Genomic DNA, 20,266 nt, shown 5'->3' on the forward strand with positions numbered 1-20,266 from the left:
ACTTGGCCATTATTTAACTCAATGATTGTTTCGAAATTGCAGTTGAGAATTTTAGCTCATTGTACAGCTACTTCCTGCTGCCAGGATTATTAAAGTAATCGCCGACCGCACTAATGGAGAAACTGTTCATCGCATACAAATATTTTTTTCACACTGTACGAGGTTCTACGAGAGTCAAAAGGCAATTATATGTTTCCAAACCCATCCGCAAATAATTTCGCACAATTAAGGTTGTGTTCGCCCTGCAACTTGTGAAATACATGTATGTGCGCAAACTTCATTCGCTTGTTGCCATTGTCTACACAATTTCAATCCGTATTTCTGTTTCTTGGATTCTGTTTGCAAGACAAGTTACGAACACAGAATATAACAGAATTCTCTCCAATACGAATTTCTGAATAAATAAAAGAAATTTGAGGTTACGAGAGCCTACACACTTGGTACTGAAATTTCACTTCTATAGCGACAGATGGCGAGCGAGCGGTAGACTGAAACTTGTGTCATGTGAACACAAGAATTGCAGCGATTTATTGCATACAAAGACTTTTGTGCAGATATTTGCGCATACAGGCAGTTGTGTGTGAAAGGGTGTAGAGCACAATAATTTTCGTGCATGTGCGTGCCGTGAAGCGTTTTATGTTGGTGCACGGCCGTGGTTGGTGATACTGTCATTGCATGTCAGCATCTTTGGTGGGACGTTCAAATTTAAATGACCGTAGTTGGTTTCTATATGTTTGTAATGTTTTGTTGATATCGGTGTCGTAGTATAGAGACAATCGTTCCATTTTTTTTTAAGAAAATGAACGAGACGTACATCGCAAGTAATGTAAGTACAGGAAGATGCGTAACAAAGGCTCTGCACTCTTAGAAACTCCTGCCCCCCCTATAATGAGTAGTAATGTTTTCGCTTGCCTTTTGAGTGAATGGTATCTGAAATGCATTTTGCAGTCGACGCAGCAAGCAGCTTTAGATGCATACGTACAGAAGCTGAAAGATCAAATAGCACTACGTAATGGAAAACCGTAAGTAATTTTTCTCACTAATTGCTTTAGTGAAAAGGCCTTCAAAACTTGTTATTGTGCTGGAGTTGTACACACGCTAAATGATGTATTGTCATGGAGGACACATAATGTGTATCTAAACTCTTAGCAGCTTATGTTTGCATGCTGTATTTGGCGTTATTGTAGTTTAGCTTGGCTTGTGGAGGCAGTGAGATACATTGCAGAAGCGTCCGATTCCACCACTCTCTCTCTTACCCCACGACGTCATCAATATGGTGGAAACGGCTGCTTGCAGCCTATACAAAATGACGACGACGTCACTACAAACGCGAACAAAAAAGTAAAAATGAGCCGACAACGTCTCGTGCCAAAACTAAAATTAAACTAACAGGATCCCGGCGGAAAACTGGGGTTTCGTGCGGGACGAGCTAAATATCCCACAACTAAAAAACACGGCACCATACGAAAACAAATAATATCTTAGAACCTTCAAATTACATTCCTCTACACCAACAAAACTACAGGAACTGGACATCTTCCGTGACCTATTAGCTCAACCATAGAGATTGATACTAGAAAACTAGCACCTACAACTCTGAAAAGTGAAACCAAAACGCAAAAACTCAAATACACCATATTCAATAGCCTACATCAGTTAGAACATGACCAACCTACCGTGAAATACATCGCAAAAAACATCACAATTACTCCAGAATAAAACCAAACCAAAACAAAAATTACTACCAACAAAAGCACCTCATGTACAGACAATGCATGCTGGTACAATCCACCAGAACTCTTGTCAACCTCATGTAGTTGCCACAAATGTGACTCCTAACATATTCAGCAATGAGACAGAACATCTGCAGAAACTGTATGTCAGACATCATCACCCATCTCAGAACATAATGATACACTTGTGAACTTCACTGTCATGTTCATGTGTAACAAAACAATCAAAAACATGAACTACTTTTGGCACAACTGTCACCAAGCTAATCAGACATAATAAAAAGAGAAAACACACAAACGAAAAACGGAAAGAAACACAACAACTCACTGAAATCACTTCCACAAATCATGTTACTACACTAACTGGGCAATTCCATAGTTACGGGTGTTACATGTACACACCTTGAAATCAGGAAAAAATATCTAAGGAAAAATATTTATTGAATTTAATATCGAAAACTTTTAAGGCTTACATTATATATAACATTAGAAATGTTGATACTGGAATTGTTTTATTGTTCTCCTGGTTATTAATCAAAAAAGTAGTGTTATGGGTGTTACCGAAAGTAGACCTTGCCCCTGTTATGAGTTAGGGAATTCTCTAATTTCTGCAAACTTGATGAAGCTTTTATTCCTGTAAAACAACTGTTCAGAGGTAGTGCCCCAAATTTTATTTTGAAATATAAATTTTTATTTTTTTGGACATCATAACTCAGTGTATATACTGGGTGGTCAGAAAATGTGTGAAATGCTAGTAGGAATGTTACAGGTCAGGTTGTATTGATTCATAAATGTTAAGAAAGAAATTCGATATGTTGCTCCGTTTCCGAGTTATTTAGCATTGAAGTTCGCCAATCAGATCGTCGCGCGCGTTAATTCAAGTTTCAGCTAACGAGTCAAAGCACACGTTGGGCAACACCGCCCCTAGCAAGCCGCTTGAATGTGAGCGCGCAACGCCCCGATTGGCTAACTTCTATGCTAAATAACTTGGAAACAGAGCAACGTATCGAATTTCTTTTTTAACATTTATGTCTCAGTACAACCTGCCCTGTAACATCCCTACAAGCACTTCACGCATTTTCTGACCACCCTGTATATATTTTTTGCTGTTACGGGTGTTACATTAAATGTTACGGGTCTTACATAGAGACATCAGATTTGATTCTTGAAGGAATAATTGAGTAAAAAGAAAAGAAGTATTGCAGTTTATTTGGAATAAAAGTATGTACTTAAGAAAACATATGTGAAGGATAAAGCTATTTATTACACAAAAAATTGTGTTACAATTTTATAGTACAACTAGGCCAAGATATCGTTACTTACTTAACATTTACCTCATTTTGTAAGCCTAGGAAATTTGACACAAATGTTTTCTTATTATTGATAGGTTTAGAAACTTCATTTAATAATCTTTCTCAGCAACATCCAACTCAAAATAGAACTCGTAGTACAAACGGCCACCTTGTTTGATTTCTGGTGTTGTTACCTTAGGTAGTACTTGACTGAATTTCACAAAACAAACATCAGTTTCATCTAGTTTAAAATGTGTTTTACTTTTTCCTACTGACTTCAGAAACATTATTTTGACATCCTCACTCTGGCAGATTCCCAAGTAACGGTATTGAATTTTGGATAGGGCTGGCTTCTTTTTGTCACTTGGAATGTCAACAAAGCCAAATAACCCAAATTTTAAATCGGGCTTTTTAATTTTATTAGTTAGGCTTAACTCACAAGCACTTCCAATATTGACTTGTGGTTCAGATAGTGAAACAGTCTCCTGATCAGAATCATCAGAACTGGACACTTCATAGAGGTTTATGCATCTTTTTGCATGTAATGTTTTAACTTCGGCCTCCTCAGTAATAAATACTGAGACTCTTGTCATTAATGACTCTGCTGTTTCTGAAACCAGCAAATCAATTTTGTTATAAGGCCGAAAGTGATGGCAGCCCAGGATTTGAGGAATCGCTTATAAATTTTTTCCACCTTCCATCCAAAATAGGAATGTTATGCTCCACTGTTCTCTTATCAACCCATAGTATCTTAATTTTAGAAAAATTCTTCAGAGTGAGGTCATAAAAGTCAATTGCATTTTTAATAATAATTTTCCTAGATCTAACAGCTGTCCACATGCCCCTTTTCAAAAGTGCACTTCCAATGCCATCCATGGCTCCTTTACCATATGAACTGGCAAAAAAATTCCACTCAACTGTCAATCCAAAGTCTCTCTCAAAATAACATAGATTGGACAAAGTATATTTATTTTGTAACTGCCCAGCACAGTTGTGCGAAAATATAAAAACTCATTTAACTTTAGGAAACTCTTTTTTTTTATCTCCCTTATAACAGTTTTAAGAAAAGTCCACACAGAATATTTCTTGTGTGAAAGATCATTACTGATGACTGCATAGGACCTGACTTCATGGTTTGCAAACCAAATGCAGTAAGCGCAAGTAGTTACTTGTGAATGCGCCCAATGTGCACTCTGTACCTCATCTTGTGATATTAGAGCATAATTCTCTGCAAAGTCCATTTGAAGAACACATTCTTCAACGTCAAGGCTGTTTTTCTTCCCTTGGAAGAAATCACTCTGCTTTATCTTCACATAGCAATGTTTCTTACACTGAGGCAATTTGTCAACCAGTGATGCTAAGGCATCATCGCAGCTCCCTGAATGTTCACTAAGACAAGGACGATGTTTCGCATCATTTTCCCATTGCTTCCAGACAATCTTTTTAGGTAAGTCAAAGCCTTCTTGGATAAATTTGCTCGATTGAATTTGACATTCAATAATTCCTTGTGATTTCTTGGAACAGATGGAACAGCTTTGCTCAAAGACTCAAGTATGCATATGAAATTGTAGTGGTACTTACACACACATACATTATGTGGTGTATATGATGATAGGAGAACAAGTTGGTCGCAGTGAATAAAACATGGACTTTCCTACAGAAATATCTGGAGGGAGTTTTTTGAATTCCTCATAAACCTCTCCTACAGTCAGAAGTAAGTGACGCTTTAGGAATTTCTGTTTAGTCTCCCTTTTTCCATACAGTTACAACATATTTACGCCCAGGAGCTTGGCGGCTAATGTCATCCCTAGTGAAATACTCATGAATGTTTAGTTTTTCCTCTTCACTTAAGACGGGAGTTCTGGTATGTTTTGTATCACATATGAACGTTTCAGAGCCAGTTATATCGGAAACTATCTTTTTAATAATAGCAGATCTTTTACTGGGGCTTTTTGGACGTACCTTCAACACTTTCTTCACAGCTTTACCAAATGTTTGTTTACATTTATAAGTCCCAATAGGAGAAGATTCATTTGGAACTTTTGATCTTGCGAGTTCTAGGTTTTTTCTTCTCTCTCTCTCTCTCTCTCTCTCTCTCTCTCATCTCCAAGACGTTGATTATTTTTAAATTTTTCTGTAACCTGCAATCTTCTTAATTTGTCCCCTTTTCGTTCTTTCTTCAAGTAAGCTTCTCAGTTTTCTTGGTTTTCTTTCATCTTTTCTCGGTGCTTCTTCACACTTTCCCTTGCTTGTATTGGTGTCATGGTATGTGAAGACAGAAATCCTTATAATGCAGGCATATTTATGTATAAACATAACTGTGCAGAATGGTAAAAGTAAAAGACATTGTTAAACGTAGGCTCTTATGAATGACTAGAATTTGCCTCAATAAACAGTTTACTGGGCCTATATAAAATTTAAAACTGAGGTTAGCAGTACTGTTGTTCTTGGAAAAGTTAGAATGGAAAACATAAACTATGTGTAATCTAAAGAATTTTGGGCTTAATTAACTTTTTAGGACAACGTCAGTTGAGTCAGGTTAATACCCTAATTAACTTTTCTAATGCGGATGTAGTGCTTAAACACATGTATGCAGAGGAATAAAAATTTTAGTGTTCATGTTTAAACTGTTTTCAGATGTAATAAACATAGTTAAAAAAACCTTTTCCATTCATAATAATACCCTTTGGTTATAATTTAAATGTATGGCCTAGACCTACTAAAGATGAAGGTGGCATTAAACCTTCCAATTCAAGTTACGGGTGTTATGCATGTGTTAAGTAACACCCGAAACAAAAATAAGTAACACCCGTAACAGCTCTAAGAGTGTTAAATTAGATTTCAAAATACCATGTACTGGTATGATATTGTAAAACATCTGCATAACCTCACTTTTACATAAATGTATTGTACAGAACGAATTTACTAGATTGCAAATTAAACTTTAGTATCTTTTTTTGTTACGGGTGTTACAAGCTGCATAAATATTATAAAACTAACAAAATAAAGAAGTGCAATTATCTTTCCTCAACAAAACGAATTATTATGAGCTATAACAATGTTGACTTCAATATTCTTTGCAACAATAGAACAATTAGCCATACATAACACAATTAATACTCATCTGGAAATAGCATAAAGCATACCTCTCTGTGGTGCCATAGAGTAGTGCACTTTAAACACTTAGTGAAGGTGGAAATGTAATTTTTTCATATTCATGATTATATTGCAATGAACAGATGTACTTTTAAGTTGGCAGTTTTAAGGTTATATTTGTAATATTGTCATTTTAATTTTTTTGTCACAAAGTCTTTTTAACATGGAATTACCCTTCTACCTAAATTCAGATCCATGTTAGCACGACGACAACCATAACTCGGATGAACCCACACTACACATTAAACCCTGCATGTCCACATCCACAAACACAGCCAACTCAAAAACTCCATGCCGTAGTGGTATCACAACACTATAGGGCAAAGCAGGCTTGATTCACTGAGGTTTATCAAACCCTACAACAGTACTGCCATCTCTCTGTTTTCCCAAGTTGTATGTTAATCTGAAATTATAATTAAAAATGTTGTGTAGTCTATGAATCAGTTGTTAGCAACTCGTTGCTTACCAAGTTCAACTGTTAACATCTCAGAAAAGTAGCAAGATAGGAATTTTCCCTGGCATGAGGAACCTAAATCTGAAAAGAATGGTAACACAAATTCCAATACAACTGCTCTTTAAAAATGTCACAAAATAGGTGCATGGTATGTCCTATAACCAAGGATAGGAAAACTAAAAATTGTTTCTGTACATGTAGTAACATTTTTTGCTTGGGACACATTGTTCCAATTGAGGTGGTTTTTATTTTGCATTTGGTTTTTTTATGGGTATTTTATTTTGGGGTGGGGGGGGGGGGGGTTGGTCGGGTCTTTCTTTTGGTTTTGTGTGTGTGTGTGTGTGTGTGTGTGTGTGTGTGTGTGTGTGTGTGTGTGTGTGTGTGACCTAGGTTGTGGCGCTGGAACTTTGTTGTGGCAAGGTTTTATTTTCCTTGTTTTTCATGTATTTGTTGTGTGTTGAGGTCGAGGGAAGTGTTCCATTACAATGTGTGGATGTGGCTGTTGGTATGTTCAGGTATCCGGGGTTGCTGTTGAGCTATATAGGTCAGGGGAAGTGTTCAATTCTGATTTGTGGCTGTTGGTGATCCATTATTGGGAGTTGTTGCTGAGCTATACAGGTCAAGGGAAGTGTTAGATTCCAATTTATGGGATTGGGAGATGCTGTTCAGCTATACAGGTCGAGGGAACTGTTAGATTCCAGATTGGGGATCAGGAGCTGCTTGTGAACTACGTAGGTCAAGGGAAGTGTCCGATTCCAGATGATATTGTGTTTAGCGGAATTTGATGAGTTATGTGTTGCCAGTGTTTTTCGTCATTTTGTGTGGTTTTGCATGGGAGTGTCTGTCTGAATTTGTGTGTATTTAGTTTGCCCCACCCAAAAACTCCCAATTTCCCACACTTAACCCATTAGTGTCATTAGGTTTTTTGTGGATAATGTGTGTGTTTGTTTTTCAATGTATTTTCGTGTGTATCATGTTTGTGTAATGACGCCATAGGCGCCATATTGAATTCTTGGTTTATGGTCATTTCCGCCATATTTGTGACTCGTGGGTCAAAGCAGACGGGTGGAATCGGACGCTTCTGTATTTCTGTGGAGGTTCATAAATATAGTTTCCACCAATATTTAGAACAGAACATTTTTTTTATTTCCACAAAATTAAATTTAAAGTTACACAAACCCCACCAGATAATAATGCTTAATTTGTTGACTATTAATGCAGGGATAAAAGTTAAGGACATAGCATCTGAAATTACCATCTGCAGTTCTGTAATCTTTCCACAGTTCTATTGCTATATAAAAGTATTTCCAATGTGTATTGATTTTAATTATTAAAAGGAGATTGCTGGAACTAGTTGTAGATTTATAACTAATTTTCTAAGGTAAATGACAAGTTCCTGTGTGCAACAAATCTTATGTTCAATCACCCAAATTTTGTTTTGTATTTTGAAGTAACTACAAAATGTTGGTAATGTTTTGTCCTCTTGAACAGGGCTATGATCAACCAATTATACTGGTGTGAATAAGTTTATTACTCCAGTAAAGAAGGCACTTCAAACTCGAGACACAGGCACAGAACAGACTCTATTAACAATGATAACAAGACAAAAAGAATGTAAGGAAATAAAAGATCGTGTGTCATCAGAAGTGGCAAAGATATAAAAACATCAGCTATATGGATAAAATACTGTCCACCTGAACACAGACTCTAAAGACCAGCAGCACAAAATGTAACACTCCCACTCTTGTTTGATAATTTCAAAGACAAGATCTAAATTTAGTTTCAAACTTTTCTTGGTAACTGCTTTTGTACCCCCCTACGGGTTTGGGTGTTAGAATAGGCCCGCGGTATTCCTGCCTGTCGTAAGCGGCGACTAAAAGGAGTCTCAAACTTTTCGGCCTTACATGATGGTCCCCTGTTGGGTTTGACCTCCATCTCTCAAAATTTTCCGTAGAGCGAGCCGATTGGGGAAGGGCGCCTTACTTGGTGCATTGCGTCCATCTTGCGATCAGACCTTTCGCCAGCTTATACACCGTTGAATTGCAGTCCTGTCCGCTCTCCATCTCTAGGGCATGACTCTTTTTCTGCGTGCAGATTGCACCTTGCACTGTGCAGTGCCTCTTTCTGCACCGACGGCGACCATGGTCCACATGTTACCTAACATCCAGCACGGTAGCCAGTCCGTTGTGGTGGGGCCGCCATGTACCCTGTTGGTTGTAGCCCCCTGACAACTCAGGGATCGCTCTACTGATGCCTGCGCCGTTAACTCCCCACGTATGCCAAGGAGGAGATGCCTATCCTCCTGGGGTATCGGGACTCCCGGCAACGGCCATCCTGCCAGGTGGCTCTTGCCGTGGCTGGGTGGCACCTGTGGGGAGGGCCCTTGGTCGGAGTAGGTGGCATCAGGGCGGATGACCCACAATGAAGTGTGGTACATCATCTCTTGCTGGTGGCCAGCCGCCAGCAGTCTCTAAGCGTTCTCGGGCTCAGTTTAACGCTCAGAAGTACGATCCGAAAACGTTCCCCTCCCTGGCCACACCGTGGGAGGAACATAAGTCTCAGGATGGCAGTAGCAGTTATTCGCCCCGCTTCTTAGTTTGTACGAGGGCTGATGGGGAGTCTTTTGTCTCCACAAAGCTTCAGTTCTTCGTCGAGCATTTAGAGGACAAGTTTGGGGAGGTGGAGGGCTTGTCAAAAATGCGCTCTGGGTCAGTCCTGATACAAACGGCATCCTCTGCCCAGTCACAATGGTTACTCGCTTGTGACAAGTTGGGGGATGTTGCCGTTATGATCACACCCCATAAGAGTTTAAATATGGTCCAGGAGTTATTTACCATAGGGATCTTCTTTTGCAGTCTGATGAAGAGCTGCGTGCCAATTTAGAGCGCCGAGGTGTACATTTCGTCCGGCGCGTTCATTGGGGTCCGAAGGAAAATCAGATTGCTACCGGTGCCTTCATCTTGTCCTTCGAAGGGGATACATTACCGGAAAAGGTCAAGATGATGGTCTACCGATGTGATTTTAAGCCCTATACCCCTCCCCCGATGCGGTGCTTTAAGTGCTGGAAGTTCGGCCATATGTCTTCTCACTGCACTTCCAGCCTCACATGTCGAGATTGCGGACGCCCATCACATCCAAATACTGCATGTGCCCCGCCTCCCATCTGTGTCAACTGCGGGGAGCACCATTCACCCTGCTCGCCAGACTGCTGAATTTTCCAGAAAGAGAGTAAAATAATGGAATACAAGACCCTGGACTGACTAACGTATACTGAGGCCAAGAGGAAATACGACCGACTCCATCCTGTGAGAATGACATCTTCCTACGCTGCTGCTACAACACCTGTGCTAGCCCTGTCTGTTTCTCCAATTGTGGCCGGATCGACGAGTAGTACAACTCCTCCTGCCCCCTCGCCAGTGGAGGGGCTCTACCCACCGGGTTGCTCCTGCGCCACCTACCTCAGGAGCAACACCATCCCACCCATCGGGGACGTCCGTCCCCACTTCTAAGCCAGAGAAGTGTCCAACTTCCTCGGCTTCTCACGCTCGCAAGGGGTCCTTTGGGTCCCTCCCTTCCCAGGTTTCCGCCAGCGAGAAGCCTGACGACCGACAATGGCGTAAGTGCCCGCAATCAGCTGGTTGTAGGGCTTCACGATCCTCCTCCGTCCCGGAGACTGAATCGGTGAAGCCCTTCCAGCCGGTGCGACCCAAGGAACGGCGTGAGAAACCCAAGAAGAGCTCTCAGCCCAAGGAACTCGCGGTGGCAGCCATCCCACCGCAACCTTCCAGCTCTGCGTCTGAGGATGCAGTGGAGATTCTGGCGTCCGCTGAGGACCTCGATCGCACCGGTCCATCAGACGCCATGGAAAGCACTATCAAAGGTGCTAAATCGGAGGCAGCAGGTGACCCAGCAGCGTAATCTCCCTTCCCAGTCCTGTCAAGCCTTTCTCAGCCATGGACAACACAATCCTCCAGTGTAACTGCAGCTGTTTCTTCCACCATCTAGCTGAGATCCGCCAACTTATCAAGCCTTCACCCTTTCCTCTGCATTGCTCTGCAGGAAACTTGGTTTCCGGCAATGCGAACCCCCGCCCTCCGTGGCTATCGGGGTTATTATAAGAACCGGGCAACTTATGAAAGGGTTTCTGGTGGCGTCTGAATATATGTCCTGAACTCTCTTCACATCGAGTCTGTACCTCTGCAAACACCTTTAGAGGCTGTCGCTGTTCGGGTGTGGACGCCACAGGTTGTTACCGTCTGCAGTCTTTACCTTCCACCGGATGGTGATGTCGCGCAGCATGTCCTGGCTGCTCTGATAGCCCAATTGCTGCCACCTTTCTTGTTACTGGGCGACTTTAACGCCCATAACCATCTGTGGGGTGGGTCGGTGGCAACAGGTCGAGGCGCCATCATTGAGCGTTTACTGGCGCAGCTCGATGTCTCGATATTAAATGATGGTGCCTTCACACACTTCAGTGTCGCCCATGCGGGTCCGGGGGTTAGAATAGGCCCGAGGTATTCCTGTGTGTCGTAAGAGGCGACTAAAAGGAGTCCCTCCCCCTCAAGGGGGTAGTTAGAGCCTGTGTCCAGAGTCGGACGGTTTCACGACCTATATTTGCGTTCATTTTGGTTTTTCACTTCTTCTGGTTTCTTCCTTCCTTTGGTTGGTTCCTTTCTTTGTTCTTCTCCATCTCGCTGTCTTTCTTACTCTTCTCCTTGCCTCCTTCTCCTTCTCTGGTCTCCGCTTCGGCGTTTGAGACAGTATGTCCTTTCTTTCCCTCTCTCCTTTCTTTTTCCTCTTCTTCATTCCTCCCTGTGCGTGCCTGAAGGCTGACCCACGCCCCACGCGTTCGCACGCGTAGCTGGTGACGGGGTAACGCGTAATTCCCCGCCCTGGGTAGACAAGTAAGGCACGCACATACCCCCTGGTAAAGGCCAGGCCCAGGGAGGTGTTATTGCCTGAGCTGACACCTTCCGACCATGCCGATTGGTCCGTCCGTCCGTTTCTCAAGAGGTGTGACCTGAGGTGTGAACAATCACCTAAGGCGGGAGTGCCCTCTGAGAGGGTCCCCACAAGGAAGAAGCGCGCCATCGGAGACGCTGGCAATCGTGGGGGATTCCTCCGCAATGGAGTTCTCTTCTTCTCTCTCGACTTCTGCCCACAAACGGAAACTTGACCAGCCACCAGTGACAAAAGTACTACCGCCTGCCCCACAATTCCTCGTAGTTTCTCGATCTGAGGACGGAAAGGATTTTTCCTCTGTCAACCCTTTCGTTATCCAGAAGGGCGTAGATGCCATAGCTGGATCTGTCAAGTCTTGTACCAGGTTGCGTAATGGTACCTTGTTAGTAGAAACTGAGAGCGCCTTTCAGGCACAAAAACTGCTTCGGGCCACACTCCTGTACACGTTCCCTGTCCGGGTGGAGGCTCACCGCACTTTGAATTCGTCTCGTGGAGTGGTCTATACTAGATCACTCGACGGATTGACTGACGAGGAGATTGTCTTTCCTCGCTGAGCAGGGCGTGACGGCTGTCCATAGGGTCATGAAAAAGGTCAACAATGACCTTGTACTGACCCGGACACTTTTCTTGACCTTTGACAGTGTTCAGCTGCTGTCACGCATCAAGGCGGGCTACGAGGTTATCTCTGTTCGCCCCTATGTCCCGACACGTACGCGCTGCTACCAGTGTCAACGTTTCAATCACACTCGCCATTCTTGTTCCAATGCGGCTACATGTGTGACTTGTGGCAGGGCTGCCCATGAGGGTGACTGTCCACCTCCATCTCCTCGTTGTGTGAACTGTCACGGTGACCATGCAGTGTCCTCCTGTGACTCTCCCGTCTACAAGGGAGAACGCTGTATCCAAGAAACTCGGGTCAAAGAGAAAGTCTCCACCTTGGCTGCTCGCAAGCTATTCGCTAGCAGGAAGCCCACGTTGCTCCCAGCGGAGAAGTACAGTACTGTCCTCGCCTCTCCTCGGACTACCAGGGAGGTGGCGGCGCAGACATGCGATCTGACCTTGAGCACTACGGTCGTTCGTTCGGCCAGTGCTAAGATCGCCCGGTCGACGTCTCCTCTTCCTCCTGTCGCCCCTCCGACACAAGCATTTTTATCAGCTTCTGCCAGGACGAAGACCCAGAAGTCAGAAGCACGGGCCTTCAAGAAAGAACCGTCTCGTGCAGACCTTCTACGTACCTCGAACCCTCAGCCATCGACCAATCCTTCCACAAAACGGCCTTCCAAGAAGGCTCATAGGAAGCACAGTTCTCCTTCCCCGCCATAACGCATTTCTCCTCCTGCGCCCCCCAGCGGTTGCCGCCCCAGGCAGTCATCCGTTTCACCTGGCCGCACCGCTGGTAGCCGAACATCTGGCCGTTCACCAGCGGAGGAAGCTCCCCCTTCTGGCCATCTTCACAAGATGGCCGATGAACCTCTAGAACAAATCATTGATGACTGTCCGCCTCCTGCTAGCGGCGGCAGTGCTCGCTCGATGCCGGGCCCTCAGCGGCCTTTCTATGACCCCTTCTTGCACCTTCTGTTTCTCACGATGGCACTTATTCACTGGAATATTCGCAGCATTCGTTCCAACCGAGAGGACTTGAAATTGCTGCTCCGCTCGCACCGTCCTCTCGTCGTAGCCCTCCAGGATACGAAGCTACGCCCATGCGATCAAATTGCCTTGGCACACTACACCTCTGAGCGTTTTGACTTACCCCTGTGGCAGGTATTCCGGCTCATGGAGGGGTTATGTTGCTGGTCCGGGATGATATCTACTATGATCCCATCATATTGCACACCGGCCTGCAGGCAGTTGCCGTCCACATTACTCTCCCCAATTTTACATTTTCCATCTGTACCGTTTACACTCCATCGTCGTCTGCCGTTACCAGGGCAGACATGCTGCAAATTATTGCTCAGCTCCCTACACCATTTTTGTTAACTGGAAACTTCAATGCTCACCATCCTCTTTGGGGCTCTCCAGCACCCTGTCCGAGGGGCTCCCTGTTAGCAGACGTTTTCAACCAGCTCAATCTAGTCTGACTTAATACTGGCGCCACTACTTTCCTTTCAGACACCTCTCACACCTATTCTCATTTGGACCTCTCTGTTTGTATTACCCAACTTGCACGCCGGTTTGAGTGGTATGCGCTTTCTGATACATATTCGAGCGACCACTTTCTGTGTGTTATCCATCTCCTGCATCATACTCCCTCTCCGTGCTCAACCAGTTGGAACATCTCCAAAGCAGACTGGGGGCTCTTCACTTCCAGGGCGACCTTTCAGGATCAAACCTTCACAAGCTGCGATAGTCAGGCCGCACACCTCACGGAAGTCATTCTCACTGCTGCTGAATATTCCATCCCTCACACTACTTCTTCTCCACGCCGCGTACCGGTCCCCTGGTGGACCGCAGCATGTAGAGACGCCTTAGGAGCTCGTCGACATGCTTACATGCTTTACGCACTTTTAAATGCCACCCTACAGTGGCGAATTGTATCACTTACAAATGATTACGTGCGCAGTGTCGTCTATTTTTAAAGAAAGCAAGAAAGCCAGCTGGGCTGCTTTCACAAGCACCTTCAACAGTTTTACTCCTCCTTCTGTTGTATAGGGTAGCCTGTGCCGGCTATCTGGCACTAAGGTCCACTCTCCAGTTTCTGGCTTGACGGTCGCGAATGACGTCCTTGTGGCCCCTGAGGATGCCTCCAATGCCTTCGGCCACTTTTCGCAGAGGTTTCGAGCTCCACTCATTACCCCCCTGCCTTCCTCTCCCGGAAGCAGGCAGAGGAGGCTCGGCCACCTAATTTCCACTCCTCGAATTGTGAAAACTACAATGCCCCATTCACCATGCGGGAACTCGAAAATGCACTTGCCCGGTCATAGTCCTCCACTCCGGGACCTGATTCTATTCATATTCAGATGCTGAAGAACCTTTCTCCTGCGGGTAAAGGTTTCCTTCTTCGTACTTACGATCGCATCTGGATTGAGGGACATGTTCCCGCATGCTGGCGCGAGTCTATTGTTGTACTGTTTCCTAAGCCGGGGAAGGACAAGCACTTGCCTTTCAGCTATTGACCCATCTCGCTTACCAGATGTGTCTGTAAGGTGATGGAGCGAATGGTTAACTCTTAGTTGGTTTAGCTGCTCGAATCTCGACGCCTACTTACCAATGTACAATGTGGATTTCTTAGGCGCCGCTCTGCTGTTGACCATCTGGTTACCCTGTCGACCTTCATTATGAGTAACTTCTTGCGGAAGCGCCCGACCGCGGCTGTGTTCTTTGATTTGGAGAAGTCTTACGACACCTGTTGGAGGGCGGGCATTCTCCGCACCATGCATACATGGGGCTTTCGCGGTCGCCTCCCTCTTTTTATTCGTTCCTTTTTAATGGATCGACAGTTCAGGGTACGTGTGGGTTCTGTCCTGTCAGACACCTTTCGCCAGGAAAATGGGGGTACCACAGGGCTCCGTTTTGAGCGTCGCTCTCTTCGCCATAGCGATCAATCCAATAATGGATTGCCTCCCAGATGATGTATCAGGCTCCCTTTTCGTGGACGATTTTACCATCTATTGCAGCGCGCAGCGTGCATGTTTCTTGGAGCGCTCTCTTCAGCGTTCTCTTGACCGTCTTTACTCCTGGAGTGTCGCCAATGGCTTCCGTTTTTCTGCTGAGAAAACGGTCTGTATTAACTTCTGGCACTACAAAGAGTTTATCCCACCGTCCTTACGACTCGGCCCCGTTGCTCTCCCATTCGTGGAGACAACAAAATTTTTGGGTCTTACATTTGACAGGAAACTTAGTTGGTCTCCAAATGTGTCATATTTGGCTGCCCGTTGTACCCGTTCTCTAAATGTCCTCCGTGTTCTCAGTGGCACGTCGTGGGGAGCGGATCGAACCGTCCTACTTCGCCTATATCGGTCGATCGTCCGCTCCAAGCTGGATTATGGGTGCTTTGTATACTCCTCTGCACGACCGTCCACCTTACGGCGCCTCAACTCCATACAACATCGGGTTTTACAGCTTGCGATCGGAGCGTTTTATACTAGTCCCGTTGAGAGTCTTCATGCCGAAGCCAGTGAATTGCCACTCACCTACCGGCTCTATATGCTGCTTTGTCGTTATGCCTGTCGGCTTCTGTCAATGCCCGACCACCCATCGTATCGTTCCTTTTTTGACGACTCTCTTGACTGTCAATATGGGTTGTATGTCTCTGCCCTGCTACCCCCCTGGAGTTCGCTTTCGTCGTCTCCTTCAACACCTTGATTTTTTGCTCCCTGCAACCTTTAGAGTGGGCAAGAGCCACACGCCACCTTGGCTCCAGGCTCAGGTTCGCGTTCACCTTGACCTCCGCTCTCTCCCAAAGGAGGTTACCCCCGGTTCAGTATACCACTCCCGTTTTGTCGAACTTCGTTCGAAGTTCATTAATATGACCTTCATTTATACGGATGGCTCTAAGACCAATGACGGGGTCGGGTGTTCTTTTATTGGCGGTGCACAAAGTTTCAAATACCGGCTACATGGCCATTGTTCGGTCTTCACAGCTGAGCTCTTTGCCCTCTATCAGGCTGTTCTTTACGTCTGCCGCCACCGACATTCTGCTTATGTCATCTGCTCCAATTCTCTGAGCGCCATCCAGAGCCTCAGTGATCCGTATCCGGTTCACCCTTTCGTGCACCATATCCAACGTTATCTTCAGCAGCTGGTGGACGACGGGTCTCCAGTTAGCTTTATGTGGGTTCCTGGCCATGTCGGTATCCCTGGGAACGAAGCTGCAGATGCCGCGGCCAAGGCTGCGGTCCTCCAGCCTCGGACGGCTTCTTGTTGTGTCCCTTCATCAGATTGTAGCACGATCATTTGTCGGCGCATTTTATCGCTGTGGCATGCCGACTGGGCTGCACTTAGGGACAACAAGCTTCGGGCCTTGAAACCTCTTCCCGGAGCTTGGATGTCCTCCTCACGTCTTTCTCGGCAGGAGGAGGTCGTTTTGGCCCGGCTACGAATTGGACACTGCTAGTTCAGCCATCGCCATCTGCTGACGGCAGCGCCGGCGCCGTTCTGTCCATGTGGGCAATTGCTGACGGTCCGCCACATTTTAACGTCCTGTCCGGATTTTACTACGCTGCGTCTTGATCTTGGCCTGCCATGTACTCTGGATGCCATTTTAGCAGATGACCCAGGAGCTGCTGCTCGTGTTCTTCGTTTTATCAACTTGACACACCTGTCTAAGGACGTTTGATTATGCTGTAGTTTTTTAATCCTATGTCTGCTAATACGTCTTTTATAGTGTTGTCCCTTTTAGTTGCTGTTTTAACCTTGTGCCTCGCGGTACATTCCTAAATTAGTCAGGGCGCTAAGGACCTTTGTAGTTGTGCGCCCTAAAACCACAAAAAAAACCACTTCAGTGTGGCGCATGGCACATACTCCGCCATTGACCTTTCGATCTGTAGCCCTAGCCTCTTATCGTCTGTCCTCCAATGGAAAGTGCATGACGACCTTTGTGGTAGTGACCACTTTCCGATCTTTCTCTCACTCTGAATAAGGCTGACTGGGACTTGTTCTCCTCCACTGCCGCTATTGAGCCTCTCTCTAACGATGACATTGATGCAGTGGTTCAATCGGTCACCACCGGCATCGTTACTGCCGCCGAATCTGCCATTCCCCGTTCTTCTGGGTCCCCTCTGCGGCGGACTTTGCCTTGGTGGTCGCCTGAGATCGCTGAAGCGATTAAAGCTCGCCGGCGGGTGCTCCAGCGTTACAAGCGACATCCCTCAATCGAACACCTTATCGCCTTCAAACGGCTGCGTGCGCGAGCCCGCCGCATTATCCGCCAACGCAAGCAGGAGTGCTGGGAGCGGTATGTGTCCACCATTGGCCTCCATGTCACTCCATCGCAGGTCTGGGCCAAGATTCGCCGCCTCTATGGCTATTGGACCCCTGTCAGTGTCCCTGCGCTCTCACTGAATGGAGCAGTTTGTACTGACTCCGACGTCATTGCAAACTGCTTGGCAGAGCACTTTGCTCTGAATTCCGCTTCTGCCAACTACCCCTTGGGCTTCCGCTCCATTAAAGAGCGGATAGAATGTCGGAGTCTTCCTTTTTGCACCCACCATCCTGAATTGTACAATGTTCCATTCAGTGAGTGGGAATTCCGCAGTGCCCTCGCCACTTGTCCTGACACCGCTCCTGGCCCAGATAGCATCCACTCTCAGATGCTGAAACACCTTTCAGTGGACTGCCAGCGATGCCTCCTCGACCTTTACGACCGCATTTGGGTCGAGGGTGAGTTTCCGTCGCAATGGCGGGAAAGTCTTGTTGTCCCCATTCTGCAACCGGGGAAGAACCCTTTGGAGGTGGACAGTTACCATCCCATTAGCCTCACCAACGTTCTTTGCAAGTTGCTTGAACGGATGGTGAGCCGGCGCTTGAATTTGGTACTGGAGTCTCGGGGCCTTCTGGCTCCGTCTCAGGGTGGGTTCCGTAAAGGCCGCTCTGCCGCCGACAAACTGGTGAGCCTGGAGTCGCCCATCCGTACTGCCTTTGCCCGCCGTCAGCATCTGGTCGCTGTCTTTTTCGACATGCGGAAGGCGTATGATACGACATGGTGTCATCACCTTTCTAAACTTCATGGATGGGGCCTTCGGGGCCCTCTGCCGATCTATATCTGCAATTTTCTGTTGTATCGTACTTTCCGCGTGCACGACACGGCCTCATATAGTTCCTACCAAGTCCAGGAGAACGGTGTGCCACAGGGTTCTGTTCTAAGAGTCTGTCTGTTTTAATAGCCATTAACGGGCTCGCTGTGGCCGTGGGAAATTCTGTCTCCGCTTCCCTGTATGCTGACGACTTCTGCCTTTACTACAGCTCTATTGGCATAGTAGCTGCTGAACGTCAGCTACAGGGCGCAATCCGCAAGGCGCAGTCTTGGGCTGAAGCATGGTTTTCAGTTTTCGGCAGCCAAGACCTGCGTTACGCATTTCTGCCGGCGACGCACTGTTCACCCGGAGCCGCGGCTTTATCTTGACGGCGAGCTTCTTACAGCGGTGGAGTTACATAGGTTTTTGGGGGTGGTTTTTGATGCCCAGTTGACTTCGCTGCCTCATATTCGGCAGCTTAAACAGGCGTGTTGGCGGCATCTAAATGCTATGCGATGTCTGCGCCACACCAGGTGGGGCGCCGACCGATCTACTCTCCTACAGCTGTACCAGGCGTTAATCCAGTCCCATCTGGACTATGGGAGTCTGGCTTATGGCTCAGCATCCCCATCTGCGTTGCTGCTGCTGGACCCAATCCTCCACAGCGGGATACGCCTTGCCACTGGTGCCTTCCGGACCAGCCCTGTGGACAGCATACTTGTGGAGGCAGGTGTCCCTCCAATGCGGTTACGACGCCAACAATTACTGGCTGCTTATGCTGCCCATGTTTTTAGCTTGCCCGGGCATCCAAATTATCGTGTCCTGTTCCTGCAGTCAGTCGTCCGTCTGCCAGAACGTCGGCCCCGGTTGGGTTGTCTGATCGCTGTACGTGTCAAACAGCTTCTCTATGGGCTTGGGTGTTTCCCTGTACCACCTCTTTTCCGGGCCCCTCTGCGTACACCCCCATGGTGTGTGCCTCGCCCTTGCCTTCGGCTCGACTTGACACAGGGCCCGAAGGACTCAGTCCCTCAGGTGGCCTTCCGACGCCGCTTTTACTCCATCCTGGCCACGTATCAGGGCTCTGGCGTTGTTGATACCGACGGTTTGATGGTTGCTGGTCGTGTCGGTTATGCACTAACTCTAGGGGACCATTCCGAACAATGCTCCTTGCCAGATGGCTGCAGTGTTTACACTGCTGAGCTGGTCGCCATCTTTCGTGCTCTAGACTGTATCCGCTCCTGCTCAGGTGAGTCCTTCGTTATCTGTAGCGATTCCCTGAGCGGTTTACGAGCTCTCGACCAGTGTTTCCCTCGTTCTTGTCTGGTGATGGCTATCCAGGAGTCCCTGCATACTCTTGCCCGTTGCGGCAGATCTGTGGTCTTTGTTTGGACCCCGGGCCATGTTGGGGGATACCCGGAAATGAAACTGTTGACCGCCTGGCGAAAGAGGCCACTAGTGCACCATCTCTGGAGATTGACCTCCCGGCGACTGATTTGCGGGCACTATTATGCCGCAAAGTTTTTGATTTATGGGACACTGATTGGCGCAACCTGCCCGTGCCAAACTAACTCCGCCGTATCAAGGAGACGACTACTGTGTGGCGGTCATCCATGCGAGCCAACCGCAGGGAATCAGTCGTCCTTTGTCGGCTCCGCATTGGCCACACCCGACTCGCACACAGTTATTTACTGTGTCGTGAGGATCCCCCTCTTTGTCGTTGTGGGGCGTCCTTGACGGTGGTCCATATTCTGTTGGAGTGCGCCCTTTTAACTGTGCTCAGGCAGACTTTTGCGCTGCCTGATACGCTCTCTGCGCTTTTATCTGACGACTCTTCCATAGCGGACATAGTTCTACATTTTATTCGGGCAGGGGGATTTTATCGCTTAATGTGAGTGTGTGAGTTTTTGTGTTGATTCTGGCCTATGGCCTACGATTTGTCTGATTTCTTTTTTCCATGTGTTTCTTAGTGGTTGGCTTTTCCCTTTTTGTTTGTAT

General features: G+C 46.5%; 1 protein-coding gene across 5 annotated transcripts in view; it reads left to right on the plus strand.

Moving 5' to 3' along the window:
- Positions 1-483: 483 nt before the first annotated feature.
- LOC126336964 (aurora kinase A-A-like) overlaps positions 484-20,266 on the plus strand; it is a 173,933-nt gene continuing 154,150 nt past the window's right edge. The window contains exons 1-2 of one of the 5 annotated variants that reach the window (XM_050001165.1): positions 484-826; positions 949-1,022. In XM_050001165.1, coding sequence (XP_049857122.1) covers positions 800-826; positions 949-1,022 — 101 coding nt within the window. In that variant the 5' untranslated portion in view covers positions 484-799. The remainder of the gene's footprint in view (positions 827-948; positions 1,023-20,266) is intronic. The other 4 variants (XM_050001166.1, XM_050001167.1, XM_050001169.1 and 1 more) reach the window with 4 other exon arrangements.

This window comes from Schistocerca gregaria, chromosome 2 (genome assembly GCF_023897955.1).
Source record: "Schistocerca gregaria isolate iqSchGreg1 chromosome 2, iqSchGreg1.2, whole genome shotgun sequence".
Lineage (NCBI taxonomy): Eukaryota > Metazoa > Arthropoda > Insecta > Orthoptera > Acrididae > Schistocerca > Schistocerca gregaria.